The 27,158-nt window shown below is 40.7% G+C and overlaps 1 protein-coding gene across 5 annotated transcripts in view; it reads left to right on the top strand.

Moving 5' to 3' along the window:
• Positions 1-27,158, top strand: part of TLN2 (talin 2) — a 426,778-nt gene that overhangs the window by 210,989 nt on the left and 188,631 nt on the right. For all 5 annotated transcript variants that reach the window (XM_077881335.1, XM_077881341.1, XM_077881336.1 and 2 more), the window contains 4 exons: positions 22,341-22,512; positions 24,311-24,408; positions 25,611-25,740; positions 27,006-27,158. In XM_077881335.1, coding sequence (XP_077737461.1) covers positions 22,377-22,512; positions 24,311-24,408; positions 25,611-25,740; positions 27,006-27,158 — 517 coding nt within the window. In that variant the 5' untranslated portion in view covers positions 22,341-22,376. The remainder of the gene's footprint in view (positions 1-22,340; positions 22,513-24,310; positions 24,409-25,610; positions 25,741-27,005) is intronic.

Genomic DNA, 27,158 nt, shown 5'->3' on the forward strand with positions numbered 1-27,158 from the left:
ATAAGGGATATATTGATTCTGTATATTTTCTGCTCACCCTCTCACATCTTTCCAAATATGTTTTTGAGTACATTGTGCTTTCCTTCACTTTCGTAGTGTTTGGAGAACACAATAAAAGGTAAATATTAAGCTATTAAAAAATAAAGATCCAGGCAGCTGATAAAACAGAGTTCTAACCCACGTAAGCCTTGGAAAAGTCCCTTAGAAAACACATGAACATTCCTACTGAGGATGCATAGGCCATTTTAACACCTCCTTATTCTTAATTCAGAGATCTCTTCTTTCTGTATCTTTGAGGAAATTTACTATTTATTTGGTGAGGTGATAGCCCTTTGTATGACATGGAGATTTGTCAGGATGGTCAAAATTAAATCTAGTGTCACAGAAGTGGCCCTGTTGGAATATTTTATTAGCTCTGTTGGCTCCAGCATATTTGACTTTTTTTTTAAGGACTTACGTCATTAACTGCTTAACTCCTAGAGATTGAAACACTTTCTGGGAAACCATCCTTACTTCTAAGCTAGTTGATTAGGTCTTAGGGTTAGGGACTGTGACTTAGGTATTTATATATTAGGGTTAGCAGAGTGCAGGCTGTATTACTGGTATTCAGTACTGTTTATTTCATTGATGTTGATAGTTTTAAGGTGGTATTCCTTAAGCTGAAATCTTCTTTCTCCTTGGCTAGTCATTTGAAAATCCCAGAGCACTGAACTCCATCCCAGTGCTCAAAACACTGAATTTCTGTAATTACTGAAGGGAATTTCAGATGCATCAAGGAAAGTTCAGTTGCTGTCCTCTCTTCTTGTGTATATAAATTAAACTTAGATATGGAATTCTCTGGCTTTTCCCTCACCTCCACCATTCAGTGAAAGTGAAGAGAAAGCTCTTTCTTAGGTTTGAAAGCTGATAGTGAAGTGCATGGCTTGCTCAGTCCCTAGAGCATATAACTCTTGATTTATGGGTTGTGAGTTTGAGCCCCACTTTGATGTAAAGCCTACTAAAATAAATAAATAAATAAATAAATAAATAAATAAATAAATAACTGATAAAAGACTAAATTTGGATCCTTTCCTCAAACTATACATAAAAAATTTAAAATGGATCAAAGATTCTAAGTTGTAGGAGCTATAAGACTACAAAACTCTTAGAAGGAAATATAGGTGTGTAAATCTTTATGACCTTGAATTGGGCAATGATTTCTTAATTATGACACCAAAAGTATAAGCAATGAAAGGAAAAAATGGACTTGATCAAAACTGAAAGAACATTAGGGCATGAAAGGACAGTCAAGTAAGTGAAGAGACCATGTAAAGAATAGGAGAAAATGTTTGCAAATTATATGGAAAAAAAACTCTGATGATGTAACAACAAAAAGGGAAATAATCTTTAAGATGAATAAAGAATTAGAATAACTATTTCCAAAGAAGATATTCAAATGATCAATAAGCACATTAAAGAATGTTCAAAATCATTAGTCTCGGGGAAATGCAAATCAAAACCATAATAAGAAACCACCTCACCTTATAGAGTGGTCATAATAAAAATGACAATGACAAGTGTTGGGGAGAATTTGGAGAAACTGGAATCCTACAGATGTCTGGAGGAAATGTAAAAGGTGCAGCTCCTTTGGAAAAAGAGGCAGTTTCTCAAAAGATGAAACAAAGAATTACCATATGACCCAGCATTTCCACTCTGGTATATGCTCAAAAGAAGAGAACTTTGAGAATTGCATCTCATGAAAAAATTTTTTGAAGATTTAATTTTTTAGAAAAATTTGAGATTTATAATAAAACTGAGAGGAAGGTACAGAGATTTTCCATGTACTCCCTGTTCCCACACGTGCACAACCCCCCTCAGTTACCAACATCATCTAATAAAATAGTATGTGCATAGCCTTTTTTACTACAGATAAACTACATCATAATCATCCAAAATCCATAGTTTAAAGAGTCACTTTGGTGTACATTAAATCAGTTTAGATAAATATATAATGACATATATCCATCACTATAATATACAGAATAGTTTCACTGCCCTAAAAGCTCTTTGCTCTACCTACTTAACTCCACCCTTGCAACCACTGATCTTTTTATTGTATCCTTAGTATTATGTTTTCCAGAATGTCATATAGTTGGAATCACATGATATGTAGCATTTTCAGTTTGGCTTTTTTTCACTTAGTAATATGCATTTAAAGTTCTTCCATGTCTTTTCATGGCTTGATAGCTTATTTCTTTTTAGTGTTAGATGATAATTCATCATCTAAATGTACTGCAGTTTACTAATACATTCATCTACAGAAGGCACATCTTGGTTGTTTTCACGTTTTGGCAATTATGAATAAAGCTTTTAACAGGTTTTTTATGTGGATATAAGTTTTCAACTCCTGTGGGTAAGTGTGCAGGTTCATATGTGGACATAAGTTTTCAAGTCCTTTGGGTAAATACCAAGGAGTATGATTGCTACATCGAATGATAAAAGTATATTTAATTTTGGAAGAAACCACCAAACTGTCTTCCAAATTGGCTGTACCATTTTGCATTCTCTCCAGTGTGGGGATAAGAGTTGTTGTTTTTCCACATGCTCACAAGTTTTGTCAGTGTTCTAGTTATTGGCTAACCTAATATGTATGTAGATATGTATCTTGTTTCAACTTAGATTTCCCTGATGACCTATACTGTGGAGCGTCTTTCTTTTCTTTTCTTTTCTTTTCTTTTCTTTTCTTTTCTTTTCTTTTCTTTTCTTTTCTTTTCTTTTCTTTTCTTTTCTTTTCTTTTCAAGATTTATTTATTTTTGAGGGGTTGGGGAAGGGGCAAAGGGAGAGGGAGAGAATCTGAAATGGAAAGTCGGACACTTAACCAACTGAGCTACCCGGACATCCCTGTGGAGTGTCTTCATGTGTTTATTTGCCATCTATAGATCTTCTGAGATGTCTGTTAAGGGCTTTGACCTATTTTTAAATGAAGCTGTTTGTTACTGAGTTTTAAGAGTTACTTGTATATTTTGGATAATAGTCTTTATCAGATGAGTTTTTGGCCAATATTTTCTCCCAATCTGTGGTTAGTCTTCTTAGTCTCTTGATACTGTCTTTGAACAGAAGTTAGGAAATTTTATGAAATCTAGCTTTTCAATAACTTTTTTCATATGTCATGTCCTTGATGTACCTAAAAAGGCATCACCATATTCAAGGTCATCTAGGTTTTCTCCTATGTTCTAGGAGTAGTTTAGTTTTATTTTAGATTTAGGTCTGTGATAATATTTTGAGTGAAGTCTTGTTAAGGTTATATTGTCTATTATCTAGATTTTTTTTTTAATGTGGTTATCTAGCTGTACCAAAACCATTTGTTAAGAAACTATCTTTACTTCATTGTATTGCTTTTGGTCCTTTGTCCAAAGATCAGTAGATTATATCCATGGAGGTCTATTTTGGGGCTCCTTCTGTTCCACTGGTCTATGTGTATATATACTGTGAAAGGATCCTGGGTTAATTAGATAAATATATAATGATATATATCCATCATTATAATATACAGAATAGTTTCACTGCCCTAAAAGCTCTTTGCTCTACCTACTTAACTACACCCTTGCAACACCTCGATCACTTCACATATTTACCTTTTACCTTTTTTCCCCTTTCTTCTTTTTCTTTTTCTTTTCTTTTTTTTTGGTAAGGACATTTAAGTTCTACTTCCTAAGCAAATTTCAATTAAGCAATACAGTGTTATCAACTATAGCCACACTTAGACTCTAAGACAGTATTCTTCTTTAACAGAATATTTGTCCCTTTTTTTTACCAGCCTCTCCCTAATTGCCCTGCCCCCAGCCCCTGGCAGCTACTTTTCTACTGTGTTTGTAAAGTTTGACTTTTTTCCCCCTTATTCTATGTGTAAGTGAGATCATGTGATATTTGTCTTTATCTGTCTGGTTTATTTCACTTAGCATAATGTTCTTTTGGTTCATCTATGCTTTCACAAATGACAGGATTTCCTTCTTTTTAAAGGTCAAATAATATTCCATTCTATACATAGATGCACCGTATTTTCTCTATCCCTTTATGAACACTGGAGTTGTTTCCATACCATGGCTATTGTGAATAATGGTGCAATGAACATGGGGATGCTATAGTCAGTCTTAAAGTCAAGTGTTTCTTTAATAGTGTATTGGCTACTCTGGGTCCTTTGCCACTCCACAAGACTTTAGAATCACTTTGTTGATATCCATAAAGTAACTTGATGGAGCTTTGATTGAGATTGCTTTGAACCTATAGACCAGGTGGGACAGAACTGACACCTTGATAATATTGAGTCTTTTGGGGCAGCCTGGGTGGCTCAGTGGTTTAGTGCTGCCTTCAGCCCAGGGCCTGATCCTGGAGACCTGGGATCGAGTCCCACGTTAGGCTCCCTGTATAGAGCCTGCTTCTCCCTCTGCCTTGTGTCTCTGTCTGTCATGAATAAATAAATAAAATCTTTGAAAAAAGGAAAAAAATATTGAGTCTTTCCAGGAACATTGATTATCTCTCCTTCTATTTACTTCTTTGATTTCCTTCACCTGATTTTTGTACTTCTTTTCCTACAGATCTTTGTTAGATTTATACCTGAGTATTTCATTTAGGGGAGGTGCTAATGTCTATGGTATTGTGTTTTTAGTATTAGTTTCCACTTGTTCTTTGTTGGTATACAGGCAAGCAGTTGACTTTTTATATTAGCCTTGTATCCTACAACCTTGCTGTAATTATGAGTTCCAGGTTTTTTCTGCTAGCTCTTTTGGATTTCCTACATAGTGGATTATGTCGTCTGCAAACAGTTTTATTTCTTCCTTCCCAGTCTGTATACTTTGTTTCCTTCTCTTACCTTATTTATTGCATTAGCAAGAGCTTTCAGTGCAGTGTTGAAAGGAGTGGTCAAAGACGATATCCTTGTTTTTTACGTGATCTTAGTAGGAAAGCTTCAAGTTTCTCACCATTAAGTATGATGTTAGCTGTAGGTTTTTTTGTAGATAATCTTTATCCAGTTGAGGAAGTTCTATTATTACTGCCTGACAGTTTCTATTGTGAATGGGTATTGGAGTTTGTCAAAGGCTTTTTCTGCATGTATTAACATAATCAGGTGATTTTTCTTTTTTGGTTTGTGAACTAGCCTAATAGAAAGCAAGACAGTTGAGAAGGGCCAACCAAGCATTTTGAGAGCTCAGTGAGGTCTTGACAGCGCCCTCCCTGGATTTTGGTTTTATAATCATCTCACCAGAGTTTCACTCTTTCTCACCAACCCAGTCAGGCTGGTAGAACTTAGCCTTAAGAGCATCTATCTCAGAGGAAGAGTTCCACAGACTTAAAGGCTCTGATCACAGATGAAGGTACTCAAACAGCCACTCTTTAGTCATCTGAGCCTGAGTTTGTTTTGACAGGAATTTTTTGTTTTTCTTACTGCTCTCTGTGGATGTATCTCAAAGCAACTTAATATTTGTTGGGGTGGGGGTGGGAATCTGCATTTAGTTGATGCGTGACCTGGTGATTTGCGTTCTACCGTTAACCTTTTTTTGCCTTCTGATTTTTATGTACCATATAACTAAATCAATAAAGAGAATGGAAAAATAGCTCTGTTTAACATTTCAGGGGTGATGGAGTAATGTTGTCTATAAATATTTATATATTCCTGAGAAGATGCCTTTTTCTTCTGACATTTAGACTGACTCATGGAGAGATTCACCACTGGGGAGGAAAGAGAATAAAGAAACTTTTTTTTTTCCTCAGTAAATTTATACGTGTCTTTCAAAGATAAACAGAAGAAAATTCAAAAGGATTTTTCATTATAATAGGTTGTTTTTTTTTTTTTTTTCTGGAGCATTGAAATATTTAGCCAGTCTTTTCTCATCTAGGATAGTAACTGGGGAGACATGAATGTGTAATTGAATGCTTCCCCAAATCCAAATAGATGAGTTTGGCTTCTAGCTTCTTGTGTGTCCCACAGCTTCCCTTCTATCCAGCTTACCCTCTCTCTCTCTGCACCTGGTCTCTCCTGCTTTCCTTATGCCTCCTTTCTCCTGGTCTTGGCTTCATTCCTGTCTGCCTGAGTCACTGCCTCCCACATTACTGGTTTGTCAGCCTCAGTAATGGATAGAGACTCTCTGGGCAGCCCAAAACCCAGCCCCAGTAAGTGCTCACCTGCCTTTCCTGGGGAGGGTAGAAGCCTGGTCAGGGAGCCTTGGATGCAAAGCTGTGCTTCCTTGCTTGGAAGCTCCTTGAGCATGCTTTCTGCATTTCAGAAATCTGTCAGGCAAAGAGAAAGCTATGCTCCTTTATTTGGCTTGAGTTTCTGCAGCCTGGTATGGAGAAAGTGGTTATATACCTCCTCATCAGAGATAGGTCTTCAGTGACTAGAAACTAGGAGGTTGATTTTTACAAACATACAAAGTTTGGGGAGTAAAAGTCTTTTTGAAATGTGGGGCCATAATATTTTAAAATTGAGACCAACCCTGAGAAAGTTGACATCCACTGAAATAATGGAGCAGACTGAGCACTCTTCTGCTGGGGCCGGGGGGTGGGGGGGTGTTCTCATGACCTTCTTTGGTGCAGGGGACCCAGAGTTAAAATGTAGTAGTCCTCTGAGGACTTTATGACAAAAAGTGGGACCCACCATGTGAAATTTTAAGAGGGCTTGCTCAATGAATTCTTACTAAGTCTTATTTAAGCCTTCTATAGCACAAATAATCATCTATCATCTTTTCAAGTTGAGAGTTTTATAGTGAAGTATCTTTAGTAGTCAAGTATATGTATATGTGTGTGTATATATGTGCATGTGTGCATACATATATGCACACATGACGGTAATGATAAAATCTGTCCACTCTAGGTGGTGATGTGAGGACCCACAAGATTACAGCAAATGCTGCCCTTAACCACCAGTAACAAGTGGTTAATGGTTAGAAATCCTGGTTAGAAGTTACATGTACTTTCTTCTTCTTGCATATGAATTTAAATTTATTCTCTCAGCTTTCAGGACAACCCTGTTTTGAGGCTTTCAGTTGTTATAGGCAAATAATTAACATAGGTCATAGCAGTGTCATGCAGATGACTTGTTGCCACCATGTTGGGTGGCACTAAAGTTGGACAGCTCTTGCTTGTGCTGTGGTTTCTTCTTATTCTGATGGTATCTTACCCATTTAGATGTTGCCTAGGAATATTCAGAAGGATCCAGACTAATCCTGGAGCCCTTCAGAAGCCTTAGGGATTCCCAGCCACGCAAATTCTTTGAGCCCTGACATCATCCTGGAATCACTGAGGCACTAGAAAAACTTTTGTGATCAGGGTGACATTGGCCCTTATTACAGATTCATTCCCCTATTTTGCTTGTTGGGGTCCTCCCTGTACAAGGAGTAGCATCTGGTCTAGTGAATGGTAACTCAATGAGTATATATGGGTGAATAAATGAATGATTGCATTCTATAAGAAACAAGCATTTTGTACACTATTTCACTTTAAGTAGTTGGCTTCCTGCTGTCCTGAGAAGCAGTCAGGACTGAAACCTATGGCCTCTTTTTTTAAATCAGTTCTACGGAAGATTTTAGAACTAGAGTACCCATAATATCTCTCTGGTTTAAAGTTTTTGCACATCTAAAACCTGAGTCATAAATTATCCCACTGACCTCCTTTTAAGCAAAGAAGAAGAAAAGGAATAGCATAAGCAGGACATGTTAGGCTGGTTTTCAGGGAAGAGCCATGACATTACCTTTCCTACTCTCTCTGCTGGCTTGACAACTGTCAGTTACTTGATTTTCTATCATCTTGGGGTAAAGAAAAACCTTTCAGATTCTGTATTTTAGTTTTTTCCAAACAGGTCGTGAAGCATTAACAATAATGGTAGCAGCATATACTGTGGTTTAGCTTTGCTAATAATAAGATCTTTGCTATGTGTTAAGTGAGTTTTGCAAGGACTGAGACATAGTGTGTTTATGCATAACTCTGGAATCATCAGGTCACACAGGCCCTATGTTATGGTACTGCTGTTCAGACAGTGGCCTCCCAATCCAAATTTGTGTTCTGACTCCCAGTCCAAAAGTGTTGTTGTTGTTGGGGTTTTGTTTTTGTTTTTTAACAGAGCTATAATTTCTTTTAGATACTTGTTCCTCTGTAATAAAAAGGAAAGAAATCAGGTGGAGGAATTGCATCCACCTATTTATCAAATAATTGCTGAAAATCTGTGCAGTGTTGAGAAAAGTAAATAATTGTGGGCTCTGGGGACGCCTGGGTGGCTCAGCAGTTAAGCATCTGCCTTCGGCTCAGGGTGTGATCCTGGAGTTCCAGGATCAAGTCCCACATCAAGCTCCCTGCATGGAGCCTGCTTCTCCCTCTGCCTGTGTCTCTGCCTCTGTCTCTCTCTCTCTCTCTGTCTCTAATGAATAAATAAATAAAATCTTTAAGAAAAATAATTGTGGGCTCTCAAGAAGCTTGCCATTACATAGGGAAAGTAGGCTCAGAAACAGTTACTCAGTGTTGAGATTTTATGGAATACCTACTCATCTGACAGGCCCTGTACTAGGCCCTGGGGTCACCAAGTCCTGGGTGGTGAGTACTATCTGTGAGGGAGTAGAAGGATGTGACAAACTGAGTCATGAACAAAGGGTAGAACTCCCCCCAGGTGGAAGGGTAATTTTTTCTGAAGCCATCTGGAATGCTGCCCTTCTCCTTCATCTATCCAGTCCTGTCCATTGTGTAAGACTGAACTTCTATCTCCTCTTCAGCCTGATGTTATTCTTACCTGACTCGACCCAAAGTTTGACTCTTCCTCCCATGGATCCTTTTGGTTCTCTTGCCATTGAGTCTACATTCCCTGCCATCCCCCCACCCCTGGTAATTTCTACATGCAATGTGGGGCTCAAACTCATGACCCTGAGATCAAGAGGCCTATATTCTCCTGACTGAGCCAGCCAGGTACCCCGCTACATTCTTTTTTGGAATATTGTGAATTTCCTGGCATCAAAAGGCCCAGGGAGCTTCCTGTTTCTTTATACAAGGGAAAGGATGATCTTACAAGGAAGAGAACCATTCCGTTTCATTAGAATTAGAGTAACTGAAAGTTGTCTTGTGTTGTAGTTGGATTTATTTATTTATTTTTTGAAGATTTTATTTATTCATGAGAGACACAGAGAGGCAGAGACATAGGCAGAGAGAGAAACAGGCTCCCTGCGGGGAGCCCCATGTGGAACTTGACTCCAGGACCCCGGGATCACAACCTGAGCCAAAGGCAGACACTCAACCACTGAGCCACCCAGGTGCCCCCAAAGTGGATTTATTTAATTCAAAGAAAAGTGTGTATGATGACTAAAGCTGAAATCAGTCAAACTCAAAAGATGTTTCACCACGCTAATAAAATGCTTATAGAGTCTCATCCATGCCTGCCTCTCAGGATGCTAGGTACTACACATTTTCTGTCATACCATCCTACAATGACCAGCGTTCTCTACACTGCAGTCTTGTTTTGTTTGGTAGTAATGAAGCAAGGCCCTGAACCCTGGACGTAGATATACCCAGATTAGAGCCCTCCACAGCCCCTCCATGGCTTAGTACTATTTTAACTGTGGACAGAAAGTATCCATATGCATATGCCTGTGTGTTTTGCCTACACCAATATCTGCATCTATGCCTACATGTACATGTTAATAAGTACAGCATATATATAATTTCCCTGCAGATAATAACACATATTTGACTACACTGTTAGTCAGTTTGTGTCAAAATTGTACTGATTTCCTATAGTTAAGAAAATTATACTAATTAAAATCTGAATTGAACCATAATTAGCCTGATGTATTAGTTTACTGAGGCAGCCATAACAAAGAACTGCGAACTGGTGGCTTAACCAACGAAAATGTATTGCCTCTCAGTTGTGGAGGCTAGAGGTCCCTGATCAAGGCATCCTTCTGAGGGCTATGAGGGGAGGGTCTGTTCCAGGCCCCTCTCCTTGGCTTGACCACCATTTGGTACCAGTGTCTGCTCCCATTGCCTTTCTTCTATGCGTGTCTGTGGGTACACATTTCCCCTCTATAAGGACACCAGTCATTTTGAATTAGAACCCATCCTAATGGCCTTATTTTATCTTGATTATCTACCCTAAATACCCTATGCCAGCAAGGTCCCCTTCTGAGGTTCTAGAGGTTAAGACTTTGACATATGAATATTAGGAGGGTGGGGGGAAGGAAACCGTGCCAGCAATAACACTATGTTAGGTATCATATTTGATGAGTATCAATTTTACAAGCCATCGCTGGCATGACAAAATATTGTGGCATAATCCCTATAGATAAACACTTTCAAAGTCAGAAAATTATTTCATCTTGCCATTTCTTTAAGGATCCTTATCCTTTATTATTATTTCTTCTTCTTCTTCTTCTTCTTCTTCTTCTTCTTCTTCTTCTTCTTCTTCTTATTATTATTATTATTATTATTATTATTATTTATTTTGGTCTCTGCATTTCTTTTATTTTTCCAGGCTATATCTTAAATTTTATGTTTTCCAAGAATTAGTCCAGGTTGTAGAGAATAAGTGCAATACTATCTCAAAATAGTACTTGAAAATATTTTGTTACATTCAACTGTGCTGTTAAGAGTTGACCATTCAGTGTCCTCTCCATGGGATATGTTTGTTTCTTCCCCATGTTCTTGATGAAGTACTATTTATGGATACAGACCTAAATTTGATTTGGTTTTATTATTTGGAAATGTAAGTCTTATCCATAACTCACTGATAAAATTGGCCAAGACTTTTGATTTGGGTTTAGTAAGTATAGGAAAATGGTACCCTGTCAGAGTACTTGAATTTAGTTAATATCTTCTTTGTAATTCTGACTTGATCCACTAAGCAGTTCTAAAAACTTGAGTTTACAGAAAACAGAGCATTGATATTTGATATTTACTATATGTATATGTCTACTATTTTCTTTAGTAGAGTCTAATCCAATCATTTCTTCTGTCATTTCTGTTAGCAATCTATTTTGAAATTTATGTTAAGCATCTGTCTTTCCTCTGCCTCTTTTCTGTAAATCTGGTTTATTGCTATGACAAATGTTTTTCCCCTATTCATGCTTGTTGTCAGTTCTTTTGATATGGTCCCTTGCAGCCTGAGCCCTTGCTAGCAGAATCGTTCTGTAGGCTACATTGAACTATAAAATATAGATTGATTATTGGCTTTCTTGGTTGTTAATGCATATTCATTTATCTAACCCATAAATCAATCTGCTAATATCTGTAGATTCAGATTTTTTTTATTAGCGTAATATCTTCTGGGTTGCTCCTTAAAAATACTGATGATTCCTTTAAAAAAAAACGAGCTTAAAGTGTGAAAGAATAAAAGTTTTTAAATAGAAAAATCATACTGCAGTCTTACTTTCTAATGGTGAAAACTTACAAGTCGCTGATATATACAAAATCAAAGATACAGCTGAGTAAATTATGATGACTTGCATTGCAATATTATGTATCTATTTTAAAAAGTTTCTAAATATTGTACAATCCTGTGGGAAAAAAATTATAATGTAATTACAATGAGGGAAACATCAGAATACAGAATTACATAGAGCATGTCATCTCAACTACATGAAATAATGCATAAACAGTGGAAGATGTGTCAAAGTGTTAGCAATGCTTATGTTTGGGTAGGGTAGGATCATTCAATGAAGCCTGGATAAGACAAATTTGAGTTTAAACCTCCCCTTCTCCTGGATGTGCCTGTTACTTAGGAGACATAACCTTCTAAGCTGGATTGAGTAACTTGTCAGAATGGGACACATGAAAATTCAATTAATAAAAACCTTACAATATATATATTTCACCCATTTTACTGTTCTCTTAACACAAGCACTATGTTCATTTTTTCCATGTTTCTTCCTGTTTAAACACAGTAGGAGACAGAGCCCCCAGTACAGTGTCCTGGTCACCTTATCTGGGCGAAGTCTTTGCTCCTTAGCATAGTGTGATGTTGAAAATTCAGCGACTTGACAAACAGAAAGGGTTTTTTATTATTATTATTTTAAATATTGGAGTTCAATTTGCCAACATACAGCATAACACCCAGTGCTCATCCTGTCAAGTGCACAGAAAGGGTTTAGAATACATGCAGGCACATAATTGTTTTATATGTTTGCTGCTACTAATTAAGAAATTGAAAAATAGATGTTTTAACTCCTACACTGAGAAGGGTAAGCCACAGTAAAGATTTACATACCCTGCAGACGGCTGGACTTGATGACTTCTGTGTCTGAGATCAGGGATACCACAGGCTAGATTTAGTTTAACGGAGATGTTGCAATTTTCAGATATAAAATGGAGGTGATCTTGGAATGAGTGGCCACAGAAAATAAGGCTAATCTGGAAAATCTAATCTAGTGTGTGAATGCTGGATTGGTACTGTGGTGGACTCTGAATCTCCAGAAATATACATTTCAATGAAGTTCCTTGCTTTGCTTCAGTTCTCCGGGCAAGCGCTAGATTTTTAGGTCTGGACTCTAACAGAAATGCCCTTCTGATTTATAGTTAATGGATTAACAGATAAGCCTCAAGAATATGTTCTTTTAAAAAAAAAAGATTTTATTTATTCATGAGAGACACAAAGAGGCAGAGACACAGGCAGAGGGAGAAGCAGGCTCCATGCAGGTTGCTGACATGGGACTAGATCCGGGGTCCCCAGGATCAGGCCCTGGGCTGAAGCGGCGCTAACCCGCTGAGCCACCCGGGCTGCCCCAAGAATATGTTCTTAATATTAATTTTTCTCCTTAGCATTCACCGTTGCCAAAAACCATACACTATTGCCTCTTTCAGTGATGTATGTTGCTGTGAGTTTGCAGTCTTGAATTCACTGGTCAGAGGTGGATGCTGAAAACCTTTGTAGTGAAAGGGATTTGGAAATAGGAAGTAGGAAATTTCTCCATTTCTTAATTGAAACCAAATATGACAGTGACCCTGTTGCTGCACAGCCCAAGCCCACACGGCTTTGGCAGATAGTCCTCAGTCCAGTGGATGCTTTCTTAGCATCAAAAAACAGAAGCAAGGGATGCCTGGGTGGCTCAGTGGTTGGGCGCCTGCCTTTGACTCAGGTCGTGATCCCAGTATCTGGGGTCGAGTCCCGCATCGGGCTCCCTGCAAGGAGCCTGCTTCTCCCTTTGCATGTGTCTCTCATGAATAAATAAATAAATCTTTAAAAAACAAAAACAAAACAGAAGCAGGAGGAAGGTGACCTGAGAAGGAACTTGGAGTTCTTTTCACTCATTCTTCCAGGGTCAGTTTACAAAACACTGAATATTGTTTTTCCAGATCATTGTAGAACAAAGCTCTTTATTTTTTCCCAAGTAAAATCCAGTCCTTCTGTACCCATCCCCATGGCATGTGCCATATAGTGACCATGCTTATGTTTATCAGCATCAGCAGTAGTAGCCTGGAGAATCTGCTTTTATGGGATTTTTATAGGCTTGTCACCAGGGGTCAAGAAAAGCAAATAATGGGAGGAGTTTATTACCAGTTATCCAAACAAAGAGTAAATAATTCACAGTTCTTCTGGTCTTGACCTTCACTTTCATTTTTCTTCTGGTTTTCTTTGGACTTGACCTTTTATTTTTCTGCCCTCTGTATTTTTGTGAATAGCCTCAAATCATTTGAATGAGTTAAAGTTCAAAATAAAAAATTTGAAATCAGAATTCAGTTTGCAACCTACTTCTTTAACTTGTGAGAGGAAGCAAATAACAGGGCTGCAAGGTGGACTCCAGAGGGACTAAGATGTGGGGATGATTTATTCTGCTGTCTCAGCAACCACAGGGGAAAAGTGTGACATTGCCAGAAAGCAGGCACAACCTTCTTAGTGGTCTGAGGGAAACCAAGATATATTCCACAGGAAAACTCCTCCCAGATTTTCTGTCTGTGAAATGGGGATGCAAAAAATAAAAATAAAAAAAAAATCTGTTTTACTTTGTAAGCTGTTATGTACATCAAGTGAGAAAGATGTCTGTGGCAGGGCCATAGAACTCTTCAATGCCAGATAAACACTAGATGTAGCATCTCTTGTCATTTCAGGGGGGACTTGAGCCCTGGAGGGCGGGCACTGGAGCACGGGTTACAGGTGAGTGCTCCATCGAGTTTAGGAGAAGAGAGGGATCCTGCACTGAGGGAGAGGGGTTAGAAAGACTAGTTTCAGAAAACCAAGCTTGATGCAGGGCTTGCAGGGTGGGTAACTGGGAAGACCAAGATGGGTGGTGCATTTCAGACAGAGGTAGCCACAAAGGCTCAAATAATGGAGGCAATTTTGCAGAAGTTGAAACCACACTGTTCCATTAAAATGGTGAGTTCTTACAGCATGAATGAGGGAAGGCAAGTGGGTGGATGGGAGGCCATGACCCTGGGGTTGAGCGATTTGAACCTGATTACCTGTACATTTCAATTTGGTGTCTATTAAAATCATCTCTCGGCACAATTATAACACTACAAACACGTAGGTGTCTCCTCCCCTTCCTTTTAGCAGGTTTTCTTCCCAATTCTTTGCTCACTGCTCTTTATCAGAGTTCTGAATTAGTCTGCAGGAACTCTCTACCTCCTCAGAATTTCCTGAGGAAAATGAGGCATCATATCATCTTTAATAAGAGTCAGCTCTCAATTTGTCTGGAAGTTCTGAAATGTAACATTGTAAGACAGTGATAAGTGATAAATCTAAATGTCCGCTTATATAGCAAGGTGTAACCGTCAGTGCATCCTTATGACCAATGATAGACCTAATGATGGAATTTCATATGCCTGTGCCAAGAGCTGAGTATGGGTGGAGGGTGAGTTGGAGGGATCCCTGGTGGGCTCTAGTCATATCACATATGTAGCCAACTATTGTGGCAGCATGGGAAGGTCAGATTATGGTTTCTAGCAGTGTGACCTTGGGAAGGTCACTTAATCTCAGGATTATAGTTTCTTCATCTGACGGTGGGAAAACAGTGTCAAAGATCTTTTCCCGTCATTCTGTACTTCATCTTGTGGGCACTGCCTTCAGCTTTGTTCTTGGAGGTAGAACTGCTGACTTGCTTCTCCATCCATGCATTAAACACATCCTGAGGCCCTCTCTGCAGCAGCAGGTACTTTACAGTGAGCAATGCACATAGTCCGTCCCTGCCCTCAGGGTACCTTCGAGAGTTCTTGACTGATGGTAGGTAGCCTTGCTTCTTTCTTGAGGTTCCCTTTTGCCAGGCTGGGGAACTTCATCTCGTAAGCCATGAGTTTAAGCTGCTGTGATCTGTGAAACAGATTGTTGATGAGTAGAAATAATAGGGCCTGCTGGATGTTTGCCTTCCATTCATCTTTTTAAAAAAAATTTATTCATGAGAGACCCTGAGAGAGAGGCAGGGACATAGGCAGAGCGAGGGAGCCTGCTCACGACTCAGTCCCGGGACCCTGGGATCACGACCTGAGCCAAAGGCAGACGCTCAACCACTGAGCTACCATTAGTCATGCTATTCGTGTGGGTAATTAATTGCTAATGACTAATTTAGGAAAAAATCTGTTTAAGTCTTACCCTGCAGTACCTGTTAATTCCACAAACATTGATGAAGCATCCGCTTTGTGGTGGGCATTATACTTGGGCCTTGAGATTCAAAGTTGGCTGTGATGATACAGTCCTTACCTTAGAAGGACAGGGAAGGAGACCCGTCACCACAGATGTCCTCCTGATACCATTGTATGTGTGTCTTGGGGTGAGTGTCCTGAGGACAGGTGAGAACACTGCAGTAGCCCTGGGTTAAGGGGCAAATGGGGTGTTGGCAAAGCAGCTCTGGATGCCGACAGCTTGGCTGGAATTTTTATTGACTTGCCGGACCTGCTGCTGAGTTCACACCTGTGTGGGTGGTTAATCATTTCCCCTGTTCCTGTATCACCTGACCTTTTAACGGTTATTTCTAGTTGAAGTATGCAAAGTCAAGAGATTGTCCTGGCTTTCCATGCCTCTGTGAGGGAGAACTGAAGAGAGATCCTTGTGTGAATGTTCTCTCTGCTTTTCTCCCCATTCTGGCTGCAAAGGGGGAGCATACTCATTCTGGTCTTTTTCTATGTGGGCGGTTATGGGGGGTTAGGGGAGTAGCCCCTCTAATCAGACTCTGCCTTCTGAGCTCTCACTACTTGGGAAGAGGGAGGCATGAGGGGCCCAGTGAGAGGAGAGGCAGATTTTAAGGAAGGCCTGTGGCTCCCTGATAAAGCTGGATGCAGGTGAGATGACAATAGGAAGGAAGCTCTGCCCTCTCTCCTCCTCATTCCTCCCTAAATGAAAAAGCTTGCTCCCAGAGAACAGTTGATTTGACTCGCTTCTAGATGGTCACACATAGACACCTGGATGTGCCTGGTGGGCTCAGCATTATATACGGAAAAGTTCTGTATGTGTGAGCTCAGCCCCAGTGTACCTGAGCACAGACAGCCCAGGAAAGCAAGATGAAGGGTGAGACCCTGACTTTTGCTTTTGAGGCACCTTTGTATAGCTGTGACCCCATCATGTGATGAGTTTTACTTGTTGGCTGAGCTGTTTACCTTCCTCCCTTGCATAAGAGCAGGTAAGGAGTGGAGAGAAGGAAAGCTCTTCACTGGGCATTTCTCCAGGAGAGCAAAATTGTTTACTGGAGATTGAGGTGAATAATAGGCCCGTGTTTTATACTGACTTTTGGTTATAAAATGTGTTCTGTTACCACGGCTATATTTTGCCTGCTGAGGGGAGAACAGATGTAAAGAAGCAGGGGCAGGTATAACCATCGTTATTGGATGCAGAGGTCTTCCAGTGGGTGAGAATGGAGCCAGTGGATGGAGGTAGAGAGGGGAGAGGGATGATGGGCAGTTCTTACTCTTCAAGGTCTGGGGTCCCAGTGACGCATGGTAGCCTGGCCCACTTGTCCTGTCAGCTAAACACGATACCTCTGCTCTGTAGGGGAGTGTGCAGGGTCCCTATGGCCCCTCTCCTGGGATGCTCCAGGGCAGGGGTCTACTTTGATGCTAGCCCTGATCCATACCATAGGGTTCAATTCTCTCCGTTAGGCTCTTGGATTAAGGGAATCGGACTGATGTCCAGAAGGACAGCCTGAGTGCAGGAGTTCTTGTCCCACAAACACATTTGGCTTCATGGCTCATCCTTGGATACTTCTGCTTCTACAAAACAAACAAACAAAAAAACATTGAATGACTTGAATAAGGATGAACACAGGAACTGTACAGGGAACAGGGTTACCAGAAGGGGTGTGCTGTTTAGACAAGAATCTTGACCGTCTTTGCTCCCTAATGTCTGTGATAATGTCTACTACATAATAGATGTAAACAGTAAATTGAATTTTGCAGCTTAGATGGTGGCTAAATAGAATATGTTGGTTCCAGTGTATCTCCAACCCAACCCCTGTGGCTAAGACGAAAAATAACAAACTCTTACCTGGCACTTTCTTTGTGCTTTGGCATGTGTCAATAGATTTCTTTGGTAACCTTACTACAGGTTAGGTCTATTACTATCTCCCATTTCACGGAGGAAGAAACTGAGGCAGACTGCAGTTAAGGAACCAGTACAGAGCCATGAGCTAGTAAGGCAGGAGTAGAGTTGGAGCACCTCACCGACCTCACTGGTCAGGGCAGAGATCCGCGGGGTGGTTGCTCATCTTAACCAATAGTGGACATTTCTTGGGCAAGGAGGAGGCCTTGGCTGAGCTGGGCTAGTTTGTTCCAGGGTGGAGTGGCCTGAGCTTAGGCAGCCTGCACTGCTGCCACCATCCTGAGCTGTTTACAGCTCCTTGGGACCAAAAAGTATTGACTTTAAAAGGAAAAATGTCTGGGTTTTACCACCGGTTCCATTGGCTCATCTGCCACAATGGATGGCACAGGCAGATTTTGTGTTGGCCCCAGGTGACCTTCACTCATAAAATCCGGACCAAAATGGTTAGAATGAGAAGAAATTATGAAAAGGAAGATGTTGTATGTTTTATGAATTTTATACCCTTTTACCCTTTCCTCTTTAGGAAACCAAAACCACAACAAAAAAGGACTTAAGATCCAGCAAGATAGCATGCATTCAGATTGGGGTAATAGAAAAACAAGGATAGGATCATAAAATAGAGAAAGGGGTTAGACTATAAAACAGTCGGCTTAAGCCTTCTTGCAGCCAAACCAAAAAAGGAAACCTATTCCTCTGTCCTAGGCTCCCTGCCTGTAGAGGCAGCAGTTAGCCAAAAGGGTTTAGGATACAGGGAAGTAGAAGTAAGGCTCAGTTTGCCGCCTACACCACTGCCCTGAGAACATCTTGCTGGAGAGGGAGTGGGGTGTTAGTCTTTATCATGGCGTGTCGTCTGAGCTACGTGATTTTCTCAGGGCTTTTGTGGATATAAAGTGAGACTTCTCGTGAGAGCTGAAAACACTCATTTTTTATTCGACGTATCTAGGTTCCTATATGCTTTGATCCTATGATCTTTTTGCCATTAGTTTAGGACTGTTAATTTCAGCGCGTGTCTGTTTTGCAAGTATCTCACTGTGTTGTGTGTGGAGCTAGAAACAGCTCAGTGCCGTGTTGTGTTCCCTATGGAATAAGGTTAAATCACCATGTATTTTGATTTCAGACCTCATTGACAGTTGCCTGTATGGATGATGATCTTGCATAATAAAAATAAAAATACCTCGTCTTTTGCATACACACAAATAGATAACCTGAGAGTTGATAAGACATTTTTTATGTACCTTATTTACATGTTTCTGACATTCCCACAAAGGAAATCATTGGTCTTATTTCGTGTTCCATATTGGGAACACTGGGAGCCAGGAGTAAGAAGAAGAAACTGGAGCCTTTTAGTCTTTGACCACCAAGCAGATGCTGTATGCTGTGAGAGTGATTTTGGTTGGTTGGTTTTGCTGTACAATATGTACCATGTTGCAACATTTGAGGTGGTAGAAAAGTTGAGAATATGAGTCTCACAGTGAATCTCCTGTGTCCCTCCTTATGTTGAATGTCTACCTTGAGCTAAGGATAGTTGTCTCCGTGGCTTCACCTGTGAGAGGTTGGGATTAGAGCAGAAGGGAATCCTTTGGGAATAGTTGGCTAAGCATCAGTGTCCACTGGGAAACTCCTTTCATGGGGAGCCAGTTGTCCCCTGCTCTTTGAAGAGCAAAAAGAGGAGAGATAACAGGCCTGAAGGTCCACGGCATCGGCAGGTCTGGGAATGAACCTGAACTGCAGACTCCTTCCTAGTCCAGTGCCCTTCCCTTGAACTGAGACTTGCCTGCTCCTCTTCTCTCTCACAGGCCGAGAATGGAGATAATGCATGCTGGGCAACTGCCTCCAGGAAGGGCACTTAGCTGTCTTGGGACTGCCTTTTGGGCCCTCATCTGGTGGAAGCCGTGTCTGTACAGATGCTATGTAGATAAGGAATTTGTAGCAACCACGTCATACATACTTCTGGATAAAGAGCCTTAAGGGCATAATTCAGAGCTGCTGCCTTTTCCTCTGCTCCTTCCAGTAGGCCTCCCCCAGAGACAGAGAGACAAGTCTGTACTTGCTAGGCTGGCCCTCTCCTCCTCTCTCTCCTAAACTTGCTACTCTGGCTTCCCCCCTTTGCTAGCTGCTTCTTAACTGAGCTACCAGAGACCTCTGTGCCAGATTTAGTGATATCCCCATCCTCATCTTCCTTGAGCTATGATCATCACTTAGCACAGGTGTGCTTGGCACACCTTCTTCCGGGCCCATGGTCTCTTGGTTCTGTTTCTTCACCTACCAATGGGCCTCCTTGCCAGTCCCTTTTGTCCTGAATTTAAAACATTGTTACAGGACTCTGTCCTCAGGTTTCTGTCTTGAGCACATCCCTAGGTGATCTTTCTAGTCCCAAGGAGTTAGATAGGATGAGCTCCCCCTACCCATTATGTGTCCTGCTTAGTCTTTGACCCTGTTCTACCTCTTCACCGAACATATCCTAAAGAAACTCATTAGAGAATTTTCACCCCAAACCTGCATCTCCAGCAGCTTCCTACACATCAGTCAGTGGCTTCTTCATTTTTCCAGTTGTTTTGGATAGAGATTTTACTTCACGGCTTCTCCTATGTTCTTTGTTGACCTAGGTTTTGTCCAGTCTTGCTTGTGTCTGCTCCCTGCTGCTCTATCTGCCTCTTTCTCCTCACTCCCCGTGTGTCTTCTGTTTCCTTCTGAGCTCTAATGTTTACTGTCTTGCTGTTATAGTCTCCTTTCAGCCCCTGTCATGGCTCCGTATTTCCCTTTGATGGAATCCTGCTTGGCTTGGCTTGAAGGACCATTAATTTGCTCTGCAGAAAGCCCAGTTATTAGCCTGGGAAGGGCAGCCTTCATGCAGGGACACTTACAATACTTCCCCTTCCCAAGGAATGGAGGAGATGAAGCACCCTATTCTCTCTGGTGCATTCTATAAATGGCACCCATGACAGAGTTCCAGGGCCTTTATCACTGTTACTAGCAGCCATGCTCATGAATCTCAGTGGTTCAGGAAACCCTACAGCTGTCACCAGCCCCAGGGGGACAAACTATTCCATGCAGTGATCTCTACATTAAACTTGTCAATTTATATCTAGAGTTTAAATTTTTTTCCCAAATTGGGGAGTTAGTTGGTTAAGCATGCCAAAAACAGAGTGGGGTAGACCCTTTCCTATATGGCTGTAAGAGTCCTTGATGTTATAGGTGGAAAATGACTGGATATTTTGAGCTCTTCTGCTAGGTCAGCAATCTAGCCACTACCCAGGCCATAGTGAATTGATTCAGTGTGGGGAAGATTCCCAGTGAACACTGCTGTTGTTTATTGAGAACTGTATCTTGATATTTTTCAAGAAGTATTTTCACAGGCTAGTCATTCAAACATAAGTAGAGGTCAAAATGACTTTATAGTTGGACGGCCTAAATGATTGCTCTGCGTGTCTTTATGTATAGCAGCCTGCCTGGGGACACCAGAATATCTGTTTAAAAATGTCCTCTGTATCCATTGGACCGGCAATCAATCAAGCATGTGAAGAAGTGATGCCCCAGAGGCACCCGCTCCCTGGGCTGGTCAGCCTGTGGCCCTCTCTGCCTCTTAGCTAGCTCATTGCTTCTTCACATTTATGTTCTTAAGTGGGAAGGGACTATCAAGGCAGCTGGGGTTCATGTTCACTGCTTGTGGGTTCTCTAAGAAAAGTTAAAGGATGAGAACTTGAAATTCCTGTGGATTTGTGTTCTCTCTGTAGTCCTGGGGTTCTAATAGGTGCTGACTGTGAAGTGCATTATTCTGTTTGCCACAATGACAGTCAGCCGGTGAGTCTGTGACTGTGAGTTTCTCAGATGCAGAGAAGAATCCTCCCTCTTGCCTCGTGCCTGAGGAACATGCATTTGATTGAGGCTGGCTTGGGTTGAGGGCAGGCAAAGATTCTGGCTACAGAATAAGTCAAAATAAGCCATTAGCCACCAACTCAAAGGAAATGAACTAAATTTTGGACTTAGGTTTTAAAAAGAAGTCATTTATGAAATAAAACCTAGGCTAGACCTGTGTACTTTCTAAAGTAGGATGTTGGGCTCCTATTGATAAACCTTTAGGGTTTAATTCTTTTAGGGGTTATACAGGGCTGTTACCATTGGGGCTTCTTTACTTGTGGGGAAACTGAAGAGTGGCCAGAGGGCCTTGCTTGGATTTACATAGGGTCCTGGTGTTGGAGTTGGGCCCAGATCCAAGTCTTCTGATACGAAGAGTAGTAGAACACTTTTACCCTGAGGAGCATCTATCTGTCCCTGTCCCCAGGAGTTGTGGGGAGAGAAACAGTGCATTGAGGCTGCTAACAGAAGCATCTTTAGGGGGTAGCTGTGGTACCCAAGGCTCTCTGCTTCTCACACTGAGGACGCCTTGTTGGAAACCCAAAGTAGGTAGGCACCATTGAGAAGGGGTCTTTTTTTTTTTTTAATTATTTATTTATTTATTTATGATAGAGAGAGAGAGAGAGAGGCAGAGACATAGGCAGAGGGAGAAGCAGGCTCCATGCACCAGGAGCCCGACGTGGGATTCGATCCCGGGTCTCCAGGATCATGCCCTGGGCCAAAGGCAGGCGCTAAACCGCTGCGCCACCCAGGGATCCCGAGAAGGGGTCTTGGTGAACTTCCACAGATTCTTTTTCCCTAGAGACTCGACTTGCTACTCTGTGATAGTGTCAACCCTGAGACTAGATGCTCTTGTCTTATTTAAAAATTTTTGAAATCATTTAATTTGTGCTTCTATCCAAAGCATTCTCTTTAATAGCTAGCTTATTCTTTCAATTATTTAAAGCTGATTTAGAATCTAGCAGTGTTTTTCAAGACTATTATGAATATCATGGTTTGTCTCTTTGTGTTTTCCAGACATTCTAAGTGAGAATCTTCAAACCATTTAGGAAAATGGTGGCCCTGTCCTTAAAGATTTGTGTCCGCCACTGCAATGTGGTGAAGACCATGCAGTTTGAACCATCTACGGCTGTGTATGATGCATGTCGAGTCATTCGAGAACGGGTACCTGAGGCACAAACTGGCCAAGGTAGGCCAAGGTTATTCACTGGCTTATTGAAAAGTGTTTGTATGTTCTTTGCTTAGTAGCTAAAGAAATGGCTGCTCTTAGTGGTACTCAGGGCCACTAGTATATATGTTTCAAATGAAGTATCTTCTTAGCCTGAGCAGTACATACTTCCTGAGTGAGTCTTGTGATGTCAATGGCCACAGCTGCCACTGAATCATCATTGTCACACCCCTCATCATGACCCTTCCATACATCAGCATCGATCTCTATAGTTTACAAGACACTTTTTTGATAAGTCACTTCATTTGCCCTATAACATACAAATGAAGCTACTCTCAACAGTTACTGTGTTTGTCTCTCCTTCACTCTGTTTTCCGCATATGCAGCCTGAAGAAGGCTGGAACTGACATCAGGGCTCAGGGCAAGCCTTACATTTCAATTACTTTGAAGGGGCTATTTTATAAACTTGATCTCAAACCTGAAAGGGAGTAGGGAGCATCTATGTTTTGTTTCTTATTTCTTTAAACCACTGAGCACGTTTAATCCGAATTTGAAGAAAAGCCATGCATACAATTTTTATTTCTCAATTCCTTCTCTCTACATTTCCTTCCTTTATTTAGTGTTTGGTGCTTGAGAAATTGGGTTACTCCCAAATTAATAAGCCTTTATTATGAAAATGGGATAAAACTTAAAAATTGGAAGCATGAAAATCAAATATTCAAAGATAGAGATAAACATTGATCTTCTCAAAGATGTCACAAAACTGCCAAACTTGTGGCCTAAAAGCATTGTTTATGTTATTTAAAAACATTGTTATTTCTAGATTACCCAAAAATAAAAATAAAGTCACCCCACATTCCCAACCTTTCTTCAAATTCTGGTTCTCCAGTCATTTCTGGTGCCTAGCTCTGGTGAAGATCAAAACCTTTACAGATCTTGAAGTTGTTTTTCTAAGAAACAACAGGAGCTCAGACCATCATCTGGGCCTCTGAGGTTACCTTGAATCACATTCAGAAAGACAGAAGTCTTTATTTTACTGATTTAATTACAGTCTTTGAAGACATATTTATTTAAGTAGTCTCAGCATCCATCTTGGGGCTCAAACTCATGACCCCGAGATCAAGAGTTGCATGCTCTATTAACTGAGCCAGCCAGGAGCCCCAAAATAGAAATCTTTAGACAGGAAATGGTACTGGTTTCCTCTTGCCACCATGCTCTTGTACTTCCTGATCAGATTAAGGGATTTCTATGGAGAACAGAGTTCTATTTTCCAACTGTATTCATAATTTAGTGGGATGGGGGACAGAGGCTTCATCTCACTGGGCCCTCCTGCTTACCTTTAGTAATGCTGTGTTAGGATGATGATGGAATTATTTAAAGTGTAAAGGCTCCATTGGCCTTCTTTGGCTGAGTGGCATTGGGCTTAATTGGTTACTTCCTTAGTTTCTCCATGGTCGTCTTGTCCTCCTTCACAGGTTCTCTGCCAGGTTTTTATATAGCAAGTGAAAGGGAACAAAGCTCAATTCAGAAATTAGAAATTTGGACCATTCTGTTCTTGATGTTTCTCTAAACTGTAGACACAGCTGCTGCCCACTGGTTTTAAGAATCACGAACCTTCTCTGTGGGTGTTGATGTTGCAGCTCAGGCTTCATTCCTCCTCTTGTGCTTTAGCCCCTTGGCTTGTTCATGTTGTCAAAACGAAACCTGTCTGGTGCAGAAGAATACCGACAGCCTGCCAAGTCAGCAGACTCAGGGTTTGAAGCTGGCGATGGCATCAGCGGCACTCTGTCTTTTATCCTCTCTTCTCTTTATCTTCCAGCTTCTGATTATGGGCTGTTTCTTTCTGATGAAGACCCTAGGAAAGGGATTTGGCTGGAAGCCGGCAGAACACTGGATTATTACATGTTGCGAAATGGGGTATGTTGTAGATTTTTTTCTTTTTTTTGGTCACTTGGTCTGTGGGCCTTCTATAGAAGCCAACATAGTAGTATTATACCTCAGAGAAAAAGGGAGACCCAACAGTCTATTCTGCATCAAGGGTCCCTTATTCATAGTTTTGACATGGTTGACTTTGTAAGGGCTGTTCAGGTAGTAATAGAAACTATCAGTAGTCCAAATTCTTGAAGCCCCACAGAGTAATTAAAGCAGCTTGGGGCTGGCTCTTCGTACATGCCTTGGTTGGGCTTGGTAGTTAGGAAATAAGATAGTGTCCTTCTGTAAGGATATAGGAAGTATCCTGGAGACTAATGATAAAAAGAAAGGGTAGATTAGAGGGAAAACAAAGAATTCCTAAAGGTAGTCAGAGATTAAATATTCATCAGTTTTGTTTTTGTAAAAGAAGGTCCATATTAGATGTAAGCTTGATAACAATCAGTTCAAGTGACAACAAAAAAATGGTTGTGTTTGGAATTTAGAGGTAGCGAGTAAAAAAGTGTTGTATATTCTGTTCAGCTTAACCTCAAAGATACTGGCTTTTAGTATATGGAATGCATGTATCAGATGGGTCACTATTCCATAAAGTGAGAATGAATTATGTGGTACCAATTAATTTTCCATTCATAAATCTATTGTTAGATGTAATTTAAAAAAAAAAGTCTCCTCTTTAAAAGTAACTTCCAACCTACTACCCCCATTTGATCTTGCCATTACTATAAAAACCATTTTGTGGCAAATCCCCACTCTAAAGAATTACAGGGGGGTATTATTTATTCCTCCATGACATAGATATTAAAAATTGCTTCTAACAGTGAGATAACTGGAGGAGTACACCACCGTCTTCTTCAGTGGCAAGTAAGACTTTTCCTCTGCTAGTCCTCATCAAAGCAGATCATCTACAGTCTTTTAGGAAGGCATAAGCTACTTTAAGCTTACAGAGATTAGTTTTCAAGAATTGTAAGCTATAAACAGTACTTCTTTGGGGGCAATGCCACCATCATATTTTAGGAGAGCTTGTTGGAGGCAGTTATTTAGCACTGGAGTTTATATATTAGTGACAAAAATCTCACGAGAACTTGGAGGAATTCAGAGTATGCTAGGGAAAATTCATTCTTTAAAGAACAGTGTCCAAATTAATGACCTGGTTTCCTAAGTCATGTGAAAAGTTTCTGTGGTTTCCCTAGGATATTTTGGAATATAAAAAGAAACAGAGACCTCAGAAAATCCGGATGCTGGATGGATCTGTGAAAACAGTGATGGTGGATGACTCCAAGACTGTTGGGGAACTCCTGGTTACTATTTGCAGCAGGATAGGTGAGTGTTCACATGCAGAAGTTCTGGTTCTGGTTTTGTCGTTAATTCCATGCCTGATCTTTTTTTCACCCCCATTTGACGACTTGCCAATCCTGAATGTGTCCTAGTTATTGATTTCTATCCAGTCCTAAGACAGTGTTGCTATTCCTTAGATAATGCAAACCCACTAACTGGTGTTGTAAACACTTGAACCATCTCGCTGAGTTGAAATTGAGAATTTTATTTCCCTTTCAAAAACAAAAGGAATTTTAAAAAATATTTATTTACTTTAGAGAGAGCACGTGTGTGCATGCACACGAGAGTAGGCATGAATGGATAGAAGGGAAAGGCAGTGAGAGAATATCTCAACAGACTCCCCACTGAGTTCAGTGCCTGATACAGGGCTGGATCTCAGGACCCTGAGATTCTGACCTGACCCAAAATCAAGAGTTAGACACTTAGCCAACTGAGCCACCCAGGCACCCCCCAAGAGGAATTTTTTAATTAAAAATAATATGATTTGAATCATATAATTCTAGTTTCCCTTCCATGGCTGAGATTCTCTATAAGCATCAATGACATCCAGTATTTCCTTGAAGACTGATAGGGATAGCCCGTACAGTTTTTAAATTTTTTTTTTATTTATTTATGATAGTCACAGAGAGAGAGAGAGGCAGAGACATAGGCAGAGGGAGAAGCAGCTCCATGCACTGGGAGCCCGACGTGGGATTCGATCCCGGGTCTCCAGGATCGCGCCCTGGGCCAAAGGCAGGCGCTAAACCGCTGCGCCACCCAGGGATCCCGCCTGTACAGTTTTGATTGCTACACAACTTTTCTTCTCGTAGCTTCTATTAATATCCACAAAAGAATAAGTCTGTCTCCTTTCTGCATGAAGCCCTTCAAATATTTGGAGAAAGTATCCTGCCCTGTCTTAGTCTTCTCTCTACCCAAAGGAAGACCAGTTGCTTTAGCCACTTGATTGACACAGTCTTGCCTTGTTCTTCATGGTCTAGACTGCTTATTTCTTGGAAATTAGAATTGAATGTGACATTTTCAATGTGGCTTCATTAGCTGAAAAACCTTCTTTTTGGCCAGAGTTATTTAATGTATACTCTGTGGATGGCCCCTGACCCTGAGCTTAGTAAAGCCTCTTTCTGTCCTTCACTACCAGGGACTCCGAGGAGGAGTCCCCGCAGGCACCCAGCGGGAAGGAGTGACAGCAGCATAATCGCTGTCCTAAATCCTAAATTACAAATTTATAAATTATCCTAAATTTATATTTTTAGGAATAACGAACTATGAAGAGTACTCTTTAATCCAAGAAACGATTGAAGAAAAGAAGGAGGAAGGGACGGGTACGCTAAAGAAAGACCGGACACTGTTGCGAGATGAGAGGAAAATGGAGAAGTTGAAGGCCAAGCTCCACACGGATGACGACC

The sequence above is a fragment of the Canis aureus genome, chromosome 32 (genome assembly GCF_053574225.1).
Source record: "Canis aureus isolate CA01 chromosome 32, VMU_Caureus_v.1.0, whole genome shotgun sequence".
In the NCBI taxonomy this organism is placed as follows: Eukaryota; Metazoa; Chordata; class Mammalia; order Carnivora; family Canidae; genus Canis; species Canis aureus.